Source organism: Zingiber officinale, chromosome 9B (assembly GCF_018446385.1).
Source record: "Zingiber officinale cultivar Zhangliang chromosome 9B, Zo_v1.1, whole genome shotgun sequence".
Taxonomy (NCBI): Eukaryota; Viridiplantae; Streptophyta; class Magnoliopsida; order Zingiberales; family Zingiberaceae; genus Zingiber; species Zingiber officinale.
The window spans coordinates 53,247,216-53,261,152 of record NC_056003.1 but is presented as its reverse complement, the minus strand read 5'-3'; the positions used below and the strand labels follow the sequence as shown (position 1 = coordinate 53,261,152).

The 13,937-nt window shown below is 34.0% G+C and overlaps 1 protein-coding gene across 1 annotated transcript; it reads right to left on the bottom strand.

The window, feature by feature from the left end:
• Positions 1 to 309: 309 nt before the first annotated feature.
• LOC122025141 (CASP-like protein 4A1) lies at positions 310 to 4,132 on the bottom strand. Its single transcript, XM_042583906.1, has 3 exons — positions 3,644 to 4,132; positions 3,424 to 3,559; positions 310 to 690 (listed from the first exon to the last, which is right to left on the bottom strand). Exons 1-3 carry the CDS (start codon positions 4,075 to 4,077, stop codon positions 499 to 501), a joined length of 762 nt encoding a protein of 253 aa, XP_042439840.1. The 5' UTR covers positions 4,078 to 4,132; the 3' UTR covers positions 310 to 498.
• Between the last annotated feature and the right edge of the window lie 9,805 nt (positions 4,133 to 13,937).

The following is a 13,937-nucleotide window of genomic DNA, read 5'->3' as shown; positions in this document are numbered from 1 at the left end:
AAATGTGATTTTGAAATGAGAGATCTAACTCCGAATGAATAAGAACTGTGAATTATTTGAACCAAGATGATATTAGATGAGTCTTTATAGGAATATTATAGAATTTTTTGACATTATTTTGATAATTAAGGTTAGTTCGATTAAAATAAGTGAACAATTAGAAATAAGTGATGGGCTAAATAGCTAAAACAATCCACCTATTTTCTCATCTGTGAACAGATTCTCTTTGGACGATATATTCACAAGTTAAAGCATGGTCTCAAGTTGCAAACAGCTCTCAGCTATTGCTTATATCTATACAATACCATCAATCGAAAACCAAATGATCAACTCGTTAACTAAGCATTGTTTCTTTACATAGCAGGAAGCTGAAACAACAACAACAAGGATGCTTGTAATACTTCCAACATCAAGCCCTCACTGCCATTATCCAATCCTTCATAACTATAGAAGTGAAAAAGGAAAGACACACGAATCCTTCTTCGTTGCCAAAGTAGATCAGAGGTTCCGGCTAAAGAGTTTATGGGCAGAAATTAGGGCGCTGAGAGCAAACACAAGGAAAGCCAGGAATGATACGGCGACAGAACCAGTAGCAATATTAGGAAATGCATCACTTCCCCAGTTGGACACCCAGTCATCAGTTCGAGCAGTGGCCGAGGATGATGAGGAAATCAAAAGATATGCCAGTATCTGTAATCAGAAATAGAACAATTAATTCATGCACCCATCAACTAAATTACAAAATAACAGAGCAAAATTACTCAATGTCAATTTCCACAAAAACTCCATGATCTAATAAACTAAAATCACTATTCCTACAAGCTAAACTACACCCACAACATTACAACACAAACATAATTAATACATAATATCAATAGCTAACTCTAACCGTGTCTTACTAATATAGAATCTGTGATAAAATAAGCAACTTCACAGTATATTAGGTTTGATCAAGTAGGTTGGTCTTTTGTAATTCTATTAGATGTTAGCAATGAGAAATATAGAAAGTTGTAACATTGAATCATATGTTTAACATGTTTGATGTCAACCCATCTCCAATCAAATGCAGCTTTCTAATTCCAACCCCTACCAAGCATGAGAACACATTGTCAATGCTCTCGCATCCTTGTTCCTGACCATGTAAAAGAAAAGAAAACCACATTCTGTCAGGAAAGGTGACAAGCAACAATATTGTATATTCATACTCTTACTTGGATAAGAATACATTCTGCAATTTCCCATTCTTGTCGAACACACAGAAATCACAATACCTATTTACAAAATAATGTCCCTTATCTTATGGTTTAGTTGCAAATGTTTTCCAATTCGACGCATTTTCAAAATTTACACTCCCAATATTAATACTAGACTTACAACTTACCTTTTCTTTGTTCTTTCTATCTCAGAATAATTTCATTTAGAGGAAGCATAGACCATGCATAGAGATTCATCCCAATATCTGGCAACATATCATCACTATACTAATGAAGCAGCATGGACTTGAATCACACACTTTGTTTAATGACCTAATAATACAAAAATACACTCATATTCCTTAATAGTAACAATTTTTAACTAATTTGTCTACATATATTCTGATGATCAATAAATCTCTAAAATCATCGGCATTACATACTTATGAGGTATCAATACCTTTCACTGAAACAGGAAAAAAGTTTGTCTTGCTCTTTTCATAAATCAAACGACACTACTTTATTATAAGTAATTTCAATGATCTACTACTTCTTAGCAACTGAAAGAAATTCCCAAACTGGTCTCAAATGACCTACAATTTCAATTATAGTGAACTGATTTCATATTTGCATACAAATATCCATTTGTGTAAAAGAAATATCCAGCCACCAAAAGAAAAGGATAAATTGACCATTATTTACTAAATATCAAGTCTTCAAAACATGTAACTGAATGAAATGTCATAGGATGAAAAATTCCAGTGTTCGGAATGTAGGCAAGATGATTTCAGTCAAAATAGTGGTTGATCCACAGGTTAATAGGATGGAGTGATAAAACTCTAATTTTAGAATACCACATCCTCAGATAACAGAACCAAAGAAAGCCTACAGATGACTGATGCTAAGAGACCACAATGGGTAGGCAACATGATTTCTTTAGTTTCACATTGATTACTCCATGAGTTAATAAGGTGGAAAGCAACACCACCGGTCAAGTACCACGGATAAGGAGAGGCAATGCCACCAGTCCACATAAGTGGAGGCAAGCGTTGCTACACTTGTGCAATTACAAATTACAGTGTAATTTTAATCATGCAAAAATAATGAAATATTAACCATAATCAATGTTTTGCTTCTATCTACATGTAAATTTAGTGCATTCATACTTGCTTATCTGGTCATTATTTAGGATGAGTCATGAAGCAATTTGTCCTGTATTATATAAATCTATGTCTGAGGAATCATTTATTGAAGGAAATAAATTATCTTCAAATGGATTCAACAAAAGCATTTAGCAGCAATTATACATTGCTTCCTATTAATTAATACAAGTTGTTACAGATACATTCCATACATAAAAGATTGTACCAAGAATAGTTGTCTACAACTTCATTATGGGTGGTTTTTTCTAAACAAGTAGACGTCGTATGCTTTTATTAACATTGCCCTAAATGGTTATTTATTTGTGAGCAAACTTGGTGTTTGACTTGGTAAAAGCTTATTAATGTTTGTTCAATATAGACAAGATCAATTAAATGAATAAGTTTGAATAACTGATTAAACTAAATAAAAAACTTGAACACATATTTTATTCAACTCGTTAATGTTCATGAACAAAGATTGTAAACTGTTCGTGAACAATGTTTATAATCCCCTTAAACAAATTTTATGATCCATCTTCATCAGCAAAGCTCTTATCATAGTTGTAAATAAACAAAAAAGCTCTCACTAACCAACAAAATGAGTTTAAAAATCTAAAAGTTTCAAACAATCAAACAAACTTGAATTGAGCTTGATAACATCTAAACAAATGAAGCTCAAGCTTGGTAAAAGAAACCAAATAAGCTTGAACAATTTTTTCATTCATTTTAACTCAGTTTGGCTTGGGTCAGTTACCGTATCAAACAAGTTTGAAAAACACAAAGCTTGACTCAATTTGGCTCGTTTATAGCACTATGGTTACTTCATAAATAAAAAATAAATTACTTACATTGGTATAAAAAGTTTTTACTTAGCAAACAAATACTGAGAAGAGATGACTACTTCTAGAGGCTAAGACAATTTGTATATTTCAAAAGAGAAAAACTATTAGTTACTCATTAAATCATCTCAGAATTCAGTGGAAGTATATCAAAATGCTTAAAGCAATAAATCAAAAGATAACAAAAGCTTCTAACAAACTAATTATTTAAACTAACATAGGCAGAAAGAACACTTTAAGTTGGTATACCTGATCCATGGCGAAGTCGAAGTAGTCACCCAGAGGACGGCGTATGATGTGTTTCTCCATAACCTTGTTGTGGACTTGCGAATACAACTGGAAACCAGAGTAGACGAATCCAATCACGTTCACCGACACGCAATAACTGCACGCTCGCAGGGAGGATCATCATCAAAGCTAAAATTTCTAGGTTACAATTAGAAGGGGGAAAAACAGGGGCTGAACCTACCGGTATTGCTTGTAGCGGTGATAGGAGTCGAGGGCCCAACCCTTGTCTCTGTCAGAGGAGAGAACGGAAAAGGATACGAGGCATAAAACCGCCGCTGAAAATCGCGCAGCCACCGCCGCACGATGGATGACCTTCTCGAGGCGGCCCCGGCTGACGATACCCGTGACTACACGCGACCTGGAGCCTGAATCGTGCGGAGCCGCCTCCCTCTGACCGTCCCACGGGTACCAGTCATGAGGAGGAGCAACGTTGGCCTCCACTTTCGCCGCGAGCGTCGAGAGATCATGCCGGCTAGCCACCACGGCAGGCTCCATAGGTGGGGGAGTTCGTATCGGAGTGTTGTGAGGCGGAGGCGGAGGCGGAGGCGGAGGCGGCGGGGGTAAGGCGGGGTCGTCCTCCTGGCGGAGCGGCGATCGGATGGGTTCCGTCGTCATCGCCTGGTTGCTCGTTTCGGGTGGGTTAGGTACAGTGCGGGGCGATTTATCTCATCAAAGCGGATTTTTCCCTTTTAAATTCTTATATTTATTTAAGGTAAAAAGGCACTTTTAATTATCATAATAGATTTATAGTCAAAAGACACCCTTTACTTTCCATTGCTTCGCGTAGTAATTAAACTGATTTAATTTGTTAAAAATAAATAAATATAAAATACTTTTATATTAAAATCATTTAAATATGTTCAAAATCATCTTTAAAATTACGGTAATAACTAACTAATATTGCAATAATTAAGTGGTCTTGAAATGACTGCTACAACGTTCTAATAATCATTAAATGACTATTATACTATTATATCTAGAGTTGTAAATAAGTCGAGCCGAGCTTAATTTTGAAGTATTCAAGTTTGTTTGATAAGATAATCGAGCCGAGCCGAGCTTAAAATGAACCAAGCTTTTAAAATGAGTGTTCAAACTTGGTTTGGTTTATTTTTTATGAGTTTGAGTTTTTTTGAAGCTTGGCTTGAGCTTGGTTCAAGCTTTGCTTGAGCTTGGTTCGTTTAGATATTATCAAGCTCTCAATTCAAGCTTGTTTGATTGTTTGAAACTTTTAATTGTTTGATTAGTTATTAAGATTGATAATTTAAATTTATTTATTTATTTTATTTTATTATTTATTTAGTATATTGAAAAGAGTTTTATTAATAAATATGATTCGTGAATATTGTTCACGAACGTTGTTCATAAACATTGTTCACGAACGTTAACGAGCTGAACACATATGTGTTCAAGCTTGTTTGTTTAGCATAACGAGCTGTTCAAGTTTGTTTGTTTAATTAATCTTATGTATATTAAACGAACATAAACAAGCTCTTACCAAGCCGAACACCAAGCTTGTTCATGAATGCTTAGTTCATTTATAGCCTTAATTGTATCAATTGTAGTAACTATTTAAATAACTATTATAAATTTTAATTTTTTAAATGATATTACTCAAATTTAAGCAGACTAAGTTGATAAATAATTTTTTTATATAGAAGATGATTTTGCTCGTGTTCATCAAGAACAGGATTAGCTCTCAAAATTGCATACTATAATCTTTAGGGTAAACTCCTAACAGTGTAGGAAATAAGTAAAATAGTAAAGAATTAGTGACGAATTTATCATTTATAGCTAAATATTACTATTTAAGACTAAATATAAGATCGTCATAAATAATAATATTTTTAAAAAAAAATCACACAAAAAAAGATTTTAGCGACAAATTATAAAATTCATCGCTAATAGCGTTTCACTAAAAAAAAAATAGTTTTTTACAACAAATTTTACAATGAATTTAAAAAATCATTGCAAAAAAAAATCTACGTGAAAAAAATCAAACTATACATTCAATAATTTTTTCCATTGCAGATTTTTCAATGAATTTTCAAATTCATTCTTGATTTTTACGACAAAAATAAGAAATTCGTCCTAAATTTAGGACGAATTTTATTTTTATCACAAAATTAATTGAAATTTACAAACGCAGATCTAAGATGAATGTTTTTTCACCGCAAATTTTCCAACGTATTTTTAAATTCGTTGCTGATTTTTACGACAAATTAAGAAATTCGTCGAATTCTATGACGAATAACTAAATTCATTGCTTAAACATACAGAATTCTATGACGAATTTAGAAATTTATTACAAATATCTAATCTAAACGTAACCAAATCTTCTTCTCCATCTTCCAATATCTTTTTTTTTTGCATTAAAATAAAAATACAAACAATATCATTGATTACAAAAAAGAAATTACTACATGTGAACACAAAAAATAATACTCACTTACTCCAATATTGATTTTCATTGAGTATGAGTGTATGACCAATCTTATTTGAGACAAAATAACAATATTAATAAAAAAAATATTCACAATCAAATAATTAATGTTTAAAAATACTAATTATGAGATAAATAATATTCATACAAGAAGATTCATCACCACCATCATCATTGTTACCATCATCGTCGTCGCCACCATTATAAACTGAAAGAAAAAAATACTTTGACCGGAACTCAACAGAAGATGTCTTATAATACAATTTTGTTGTCGGCGCATAGCTCTAATTTCTTCATCTCTAGCTCTCATTTTTATATCTTGAGCTCTCCTTTCTTAATCTCCTTCTAATATTATGCCCTTCAAATGTGAAACCTTTTAGTCAAAGTATTGATCTGAGTTGTGACTGTTGTTGGAGTGGAAAAGGATTTACGGGAAACTATATAATTTTTGCTTAAAGAACTCATTCCCAATATCATTCCATCTTTCTGTCCCCCACTAGTTTCAAGCAATAAATCTAAATTATTATCGATAGATGACTCAGTTTCCTCACTGGCACATGAACTCCTCTATGCTATCTTGAGCTCATCATAATTTTCTTGTAATATATTGACAAAATTAAAAGAAATTTATTATAACAATAATTTAGAAAAACATATATTTTTAATTATTCCAAACCTTTATTGCTCTAGCTTTAGTCCTACTCCAAGACTTATCTTTTTTTTTTGTAAAATTTTTTTGTGAAAGTTTCTATGAATAAAGGTTCCTTCTCCATATCTTTGGTCTAAAAAAAATAGGATTATAAATAATGAAATAATCACAGATTAAAAAATTATTAGGAGAGTTAAAAAATTTACCATTCTGCGTCTATACTCATCGATATTAATTGAACCTCCTGCATATGTAAAAAATTTATTAGGAGAGTTAAAAATTTACCATTCTGCGTCTATACTCATCGATATTAATTGAACCTCTTGCATATGTTGCATATGAGTCTCCAGAATTATAAGATTAATTTAATCTATTCTATTGACTCTGTTGCTTACTTTTGTTGGTTGCCCAAAAATTATTAATCTTAGTCTAATTATCTTATGTGATACAAAGTGACTTTTTCTCCTTTTGTTTAGAATGATTCAGAGTATGGTGAATGTAATCGCCACATTTTTCTTGAAAATATTCTTAATTTCTAATTCATAGATAGGGTTCCAATTATATGTGTCACGCCCCAGAGGAGTCTCTGTCCGAAGAAATTTCGGCAGCATCTCCCCTGTACCGGTGACAATCTGAATCATTTCTACAGACATAATATACATCAGCCACAGGCGGCTGGAATATACACACAACCACGCAGTTATATATATATCATCAGCCCACACGGCTGGAACAAAACCAACACAACGAAAATGACAGAAACCCAATACTAACCAAAGCACAAAAATTGCTAGCCGGCTAGGCTTACACAACCAACAACAAATACAAAATACCACATAACAACATCAGCACTCCAAAAATAAAACCAGAGTACAGAGCTAAACAAACTGATACATAAAACAAACAAAACATACGTGAAACCGATAAGTCTTCTGATGTGACGTGGGGACCAGCAGACAGGATGCTCCAAGCGACACCATAAATAACCTGGTACCTGAAAAAGATAGTGTCAACGGGGGTGAGTTCAACAACTCAGCGAATACCAATGGACATGAGTAGTAAGATATATCTAACAGCAACAAACATGGAATACAGCTTCCTAATCATACATATATATAGGGAATATGCAAAACTGAAAGGTAACTGAGGAAGCTGTACTCACCAGGAACTCCTATCCAGACAAAAGGGTCGTCAAACCGAAAGTGTCAATAATCCTGTATGTAGGTCAAAGGTATGCATCCAACTAAAATGCAGCAACCAAATGCAGCAAACACAATCACAATAGTATAAATACATCAATGCATATGATGCTAATGATGCGTCCTGGTCACCCCTGACGCCAGTCAGTCCTCTCACACACAAATGGCGAGACCGAGTGGGTAGGACTATGACAACCGTGCACTCTGTCGTCACTGCTCCTGATGAGTGACCGAGTGGACGGGATGCTGTCGGAGTACTCCTGTCCTGTGACCCCAAATCATAGATGGGGGAGCTCAATGCTCTCAACTCCCGGTACACGATGACGGGGAGGTATCTCTGCCGGCTACCAGGCTGAGTCACCTGACCAACGGAGCCAAACAGAGTCCACCGTCTGTCGGCTACTACGCTGCTACACTAAATGCCAGCGGAGCCAAACAGAGCGGAACTAACCGCCGGCTACCACGCTGGGTCATATGACCAACGGAGCCAAATAGCAGAACCGCCACACACCTACCTGATATACCACTAAACCATGAGTGGGGGTGTGTGCAGTACATGTAACTGGCGATGGGCTCAACCATAGTGGAGTCGACAATCGCACAGCATGCAATCATGATGCATGTCACTATGCATAACAAAAACTGATCAACATAACCATATCCATATATATAAAATGGGTACTGTAAAAGCGATGGTCACATACCAAAATCTATAGTACACAGGTCAGATAGAATATCAAAAACCTATGTCCTGAACATAATAAGTATGGAATATCCTGATCAGCATAGAAAAATTCATATATACATAATATGGGTACCACAGTATCAGTAATCCACGGATCTAGGGCATACAGGTCCTCTATGGTATAGCAACCTAGATCCTAAACATATCTCCTTCCATAACATATATACCAACAATATGCACAGATCAACTATCAAGGTCTAGGTACACGAATCATATATGATATACAAATAGAGGTACACAAGCCAGTCATGGCATAAAACCTAAGTATCAGACAGTCTCGATACACATGACTGAAACCAAAAGTCCAGAACCTAGTCCTAACCTCAGTAAAACATGGTATGTCACTTATTCTAAAAACTAAGATACTCATGGTAATTAAGTACTCATGGCAACAAGATACTCATGGTAACAAATCACGAGATATAAGTACGGATACTTCACAGGCGACAAATCTAACATGCTATGGATATCAAATAGTGACATACCAAAGGCAAACATGTTCATTGCTTGTAGTTATAAAATACTATGCATATCCAATGACAATATCATAAAAGATAAGTCAAGAGTTACCCGCCTCCAATGTAGATCGAGCTAATCAACCTCTATGCCGATGTGCTCATCCCGAATCCGAATCCTCGTTCCAATGAATATTTCCAATTGGCTCAACACAGATGTAATCTAATAACATATACAGAATCTATACAGAACAAACCATCCTCAATAGGAATCTAAAGAAAATCACTGAACCTGCTCACCTAAGTGTATGAATAATGATCAAATTCCTCATCTCCACAACAGTCTAATCTCAATTGGCCCTCCTCTGTTGAATCGCAGCCGGGGAAGTTGCTGCCGGATATATTGGCCGGAGCTAGGTGGAGCCGCTAGCCTCCAAATCCACACTAAAATTCCCAAACCCTGCTGTATTGGTCAAATATCATTCATATAGCTTACAATTCCAGTACAGGTCACGAAATCAAATCCTGCAAAGCCAATACCTTGCAAGCTTCACTCCAATTCCAGGTTAGCAGCCTTCTCTCAGGCGAACTCCACTTGCTACCGTGGTGGTGAACCGGCAGAGAACAACAATGGTACTAGGGCATCGGGTCAGAGGGGCGGCGGCTGAGGAAGATCGCAACTAGGGCACGGTGGCGTAAATCAGAAAGCTCTCAGTGGCTAGCAGCTAGGGCACAGGGAACTAGCCAGCGCTAGGGATCTCCACGGCGATGGGGTGAGAGGCGATGATTGGCCTCGGCGCGCAGATCAGATGAGAGGAGATGAAGTGCCGAGGAATTGGGGCTTTGTACGCGTGGGGAAAGCGAGGAAACTGCTCGGCACCGATTAAGGCACGGATCAGCAGTGTGCGAGCGCAGGGGAGAAGGAGTTGGCCGGCTCTCTGTTCCCCGGCGTCGTCGGTGTCGGGCAGAGGTGAGGAGACGCCGATTTGGGCGGTTAGGGCAGGCGCCGGGAGAAGAGGCTCGGCTCATGTGGGTTTCGGTGGGGAAAAAGGAAAATGAAGAAAAGAAATAAAAACAGAAAAAGGAAAAGGAATAAGGAAAAAGAAATTAAAACTTTTCCTCATTAAAACAGGATAGCCTAAACAGACTTTCCCGAGTCCCATTTTATCCTCGTTAACTCGTTCATACGAGCTCCGAAAAATCCCTGAAAAATTTCTAAAAATTCCGGAAAATTCCCTTATCATTATTCGTCATTTTTTCGGTATTTTACAATATGTCCAGTGAATAAGAAAGTAAAACAATTGAGTATATATTTAATTTTATTTTAGGTATAAAATGAATCATTTATATCTTAAACTTGCTCTACCATAACTCTTTTGTTGATGATGGAGTGCTTGAATAAGACATTGAATCTCCCATCCAATGATTATTCAAGATTCGATTAATTTCGTGAATAATAAGTACCGAAGTTTTGAACCTATGGTGAATGGTGACTATTGAATACAATAGAAATAAGAAAAATCTGAAAATATAAGATAGGGGTGACCATATTTTTAAGATCCCTAAACTAGCAATTATAATTGACCATGTCTTATAACTACCATCCAATCCAATCCAATGGTTGAATAGTCCAATGATTTAATATATTAAACACATGAAGAATATCGTTGGGTGCTAATTAAAGATTCTTCAGAGTTTTTCATAAATCAAATAATGAATAATGATCCTACACTAATCTAAAGGTCTAGTTGAAAAAAAATACCACATCAAAACACTCTTAGAGCTTTTTATTATTGAGAATAAAGATGCCTAGTTGAAAATAAAGTAGTACATCAAAATATTTTCAGAGTTTATCATAAAATGAGAGAATGAACAAAGATGAAATAATCTCATGATCTAGTTGAAAATAAAGTAACTTGTTAAAACATCATGAAATATAAGCATTACCAAAGCATTAAATGGACAATATTGTTAAAATAAGTAGAGGACAAGTATACTAGTAGAGCATGGAATAGAATGAAATACTTCATTGATGCATATATATCATAACTCAATTATTAAAACAAAATAAACTTGATAAAAGTTGACAATTTAAGTGACCAAACCAAGGTTTAATCCTACTTTACAATAAGACTTATAAAATATAGGGTAAAAAATTAAAATATTATTGAATATCTTAGACATCAGAAAATGAGTATCTGGTAGGAACTGGATATGCCAATTGGTGTGGTGAAAGTACTGGCGAAGGCAAATGTGATGGTCCTGCCTGTGCTGGCGAAGGTAAATGTGATGGTCCTGTAACCTGATAGGGGAGCTTAGGTGCATTGCTAGGTGTTGATTGGATGTGTGAACTCCGTCTATGCCCACCCCGTCTAAAGATGTTTTGAAAATTTAAAAATATGATAAAGTTAAAAATATAATGATGCATAATAAATAACATGAAAAAACTTACTATATTTGTTAAGAGAGAGAGTCTGAGAATCACGCAACGATAGATATCACCTCTAACGATCTATAATATATAGTAAGAAATACATAGAATTAACAGATAATATATATAAGTTTCACCTCTATTGACCTATAATATATAGCAAAAAATATAGAGCATTAACAGATAATATATATAAATTTACAAATGAGATATTAGATATACAAAAAATTAAGCTACAATTTTTCTAAATTTATAGATTAAAACTAAATTTACTCAAAACAAATAAACAGTACCTTATATGAAAATAAAAGATCATAATTTTTTATATTAAGATAACAAAACTTATCCATCATCGAAAATTAAAGTCAACATTGTCATTGTCATTGTCATCCTCATCCACGTCGTCTTCCTCATCCTCCTCCTCCTCATCATCATCAATTTCACTTGTATCCACATTTATCACTACTCCGTTGAGATCTCGTAATGTTAGAATAATATATTCCTCGGTCTAAAATGTATTCGTAACTTTCTCTTGTTGATATGCAATGCCTTCCCAATGTTTTTCAATTTTTTTCGTGCTTTCATTTTACAAACAGTCCACTAAACAATTTTATCACGTTTCAAACTAGGATATGAAGCATAGAATACTTGAATCACTTGTTGTGTCAATATAAATGGTTAATATCTCTTATACAATCTCTTATGATTTATGTCAACTAAATTATACAGCAGATGCACCTTCATCCCTCTGACAAGCTTAAACTAGTGACACATAAATAATATAACTCATATTTCTGGCCCAAGATATTCTACCTGTATAATTTCATCTAGCAAACCATAAAAATTATTGGTTGCACTTCCATCATTGGATGATTGAATGCAAACCCCACTATTCATTGTACACTTCCCCATTCCATACTCTTGAGTATGAAAATTATACCAATTTATAAAATAAGCTGGCCAAGTGCGTACTAATGCTTTTGGACCCCATGAAAAATGGAATAGCATTTCTTATTTAAGAGGAACTCGATTATCATGAACCTAAAGTCAAATACTGTAATTGTTAAAAGTATGCATATGTATAAGCCAAATTTAAATTGTTTATTTACATATGATTTAAACTATGATGCAAATTCTTCTTAGCATAAGCGATCAAACTCATGTGTCAATAATTCAAAATATAAGTTTTCAAAAATCCTACCATAAAAAAAATAAATTATATCACTAAAAGTTACGACATATGAAACATAATTAAAAAAATAAAAAAGATATACTAACTCATAATATGATGATACCTCTAGACAATTCAATAAAATATATGTATGGGTTGTCTGTTATTCTTAACCAGTTAAGTATCTTTGCTTACATGGTTCACTTGACCGACCAAGGTAGTTAAAAATTGAGAATGAGTTCAAATTAAAATCAATAGGACCCTCATCATTTCTACCTGGTCTTCTCCTTTTTCTCTGAATGTGAGACTCAAAATAATATAATGCAAAAGTTGTTACTTCCTCCACAATATATGCATTAATAATAGAGGCTTCAACTCGTGCCTTATTTTTTACTTTTTTTTTTTCAAATGAAATAGGAATCTGATGGTAATAAAACAAATTTATTAGATATTAATATATAATAAATAGTGTGAACTTTTTATGCATTTAGATTGTCGATGTATAAAAGAGAAAAAAACTTTTACCTTTCAAATGGATACATCCATCGAAAATGGGTAGACCCTCCAACCTTGGCCTTATATGGCAAGTGAATCAAAAGATAATCCATAGAATTGAAAAATAAGGGTGGAAATATCCTTTTCAAATCACACAAAATAATTGGAATGTCTCTTTATAACTTCTCCATATGTGAATGTCTCAAAACTGTGGAGCAAATATCATGTAGAAAAATACTTAACTTTATAATGACACTCCATACAAAATTTAGCAAGAGTTCCTTAAAAGTAATAGAAATAAGTCTTTGCATAACTATTTGGTAGTCATGACTTTTCAAACTAATCAATTTGCATTCCTTCATATTGACACATCTTCCAAGATTAGAGACATACCCATCTGAAAATTTTAATAATTTCAACCATTCACAAATAATACATCTTTGATCCTTATTCAATATATAAATTGCCTTTGGCTTTGGTCATCTGTTATTTTAATCGATATCAAGAGTGAGTCTTTTACAAAGTAGTCACATATTTTTTCTTGTATTTAGATTATCTTTGATATCTATCACTGTATTTATCTGATTATCAAAAACATTCTTCTCAATATGCATAACATCAAGATTATGATGAATCAAATGACTAAACTAATATGGTAAATCCCAAAATATACTTTGTTTAGTCTATTTATATATACTTCCATATTCATATGTTGTACCATGTGACTCTTCAATAATAGATGGAAAGTTAACCACTCACCACTAAATCTGTTCACCAGTTAATCTTTATAGTGGAGGGGTTATTTCAATTCTATTCTTAGTAAATTCATACTTATTTCTTCTGAAAATATGATTTGGTGGTAAAATTTATCTATGACAATCAAAATAACT

Coding starts and splice junctions, on each gene's coding strand:
- LOC122025141 (XM_042583906.1), bottom strand. CDS start 4,077: ATGACGACGGAACCCATCCGATCGCCGCTCCGCCAGGAGGACGACCCC. Junction 3,560..3,643: donor CACCGCTACAAGCAATACCG/GTAGGTTCAGCC, acceptor GCGAGCGTGCAG/TTATTGCGTGTCGGTGAACG. Junction 691..3,423: donor TCGACTTCGCCATGGATCAG/GTATACCAACTT, acceptor TTCTGATTACAG/ATACTGGCATATCTTTTGAT.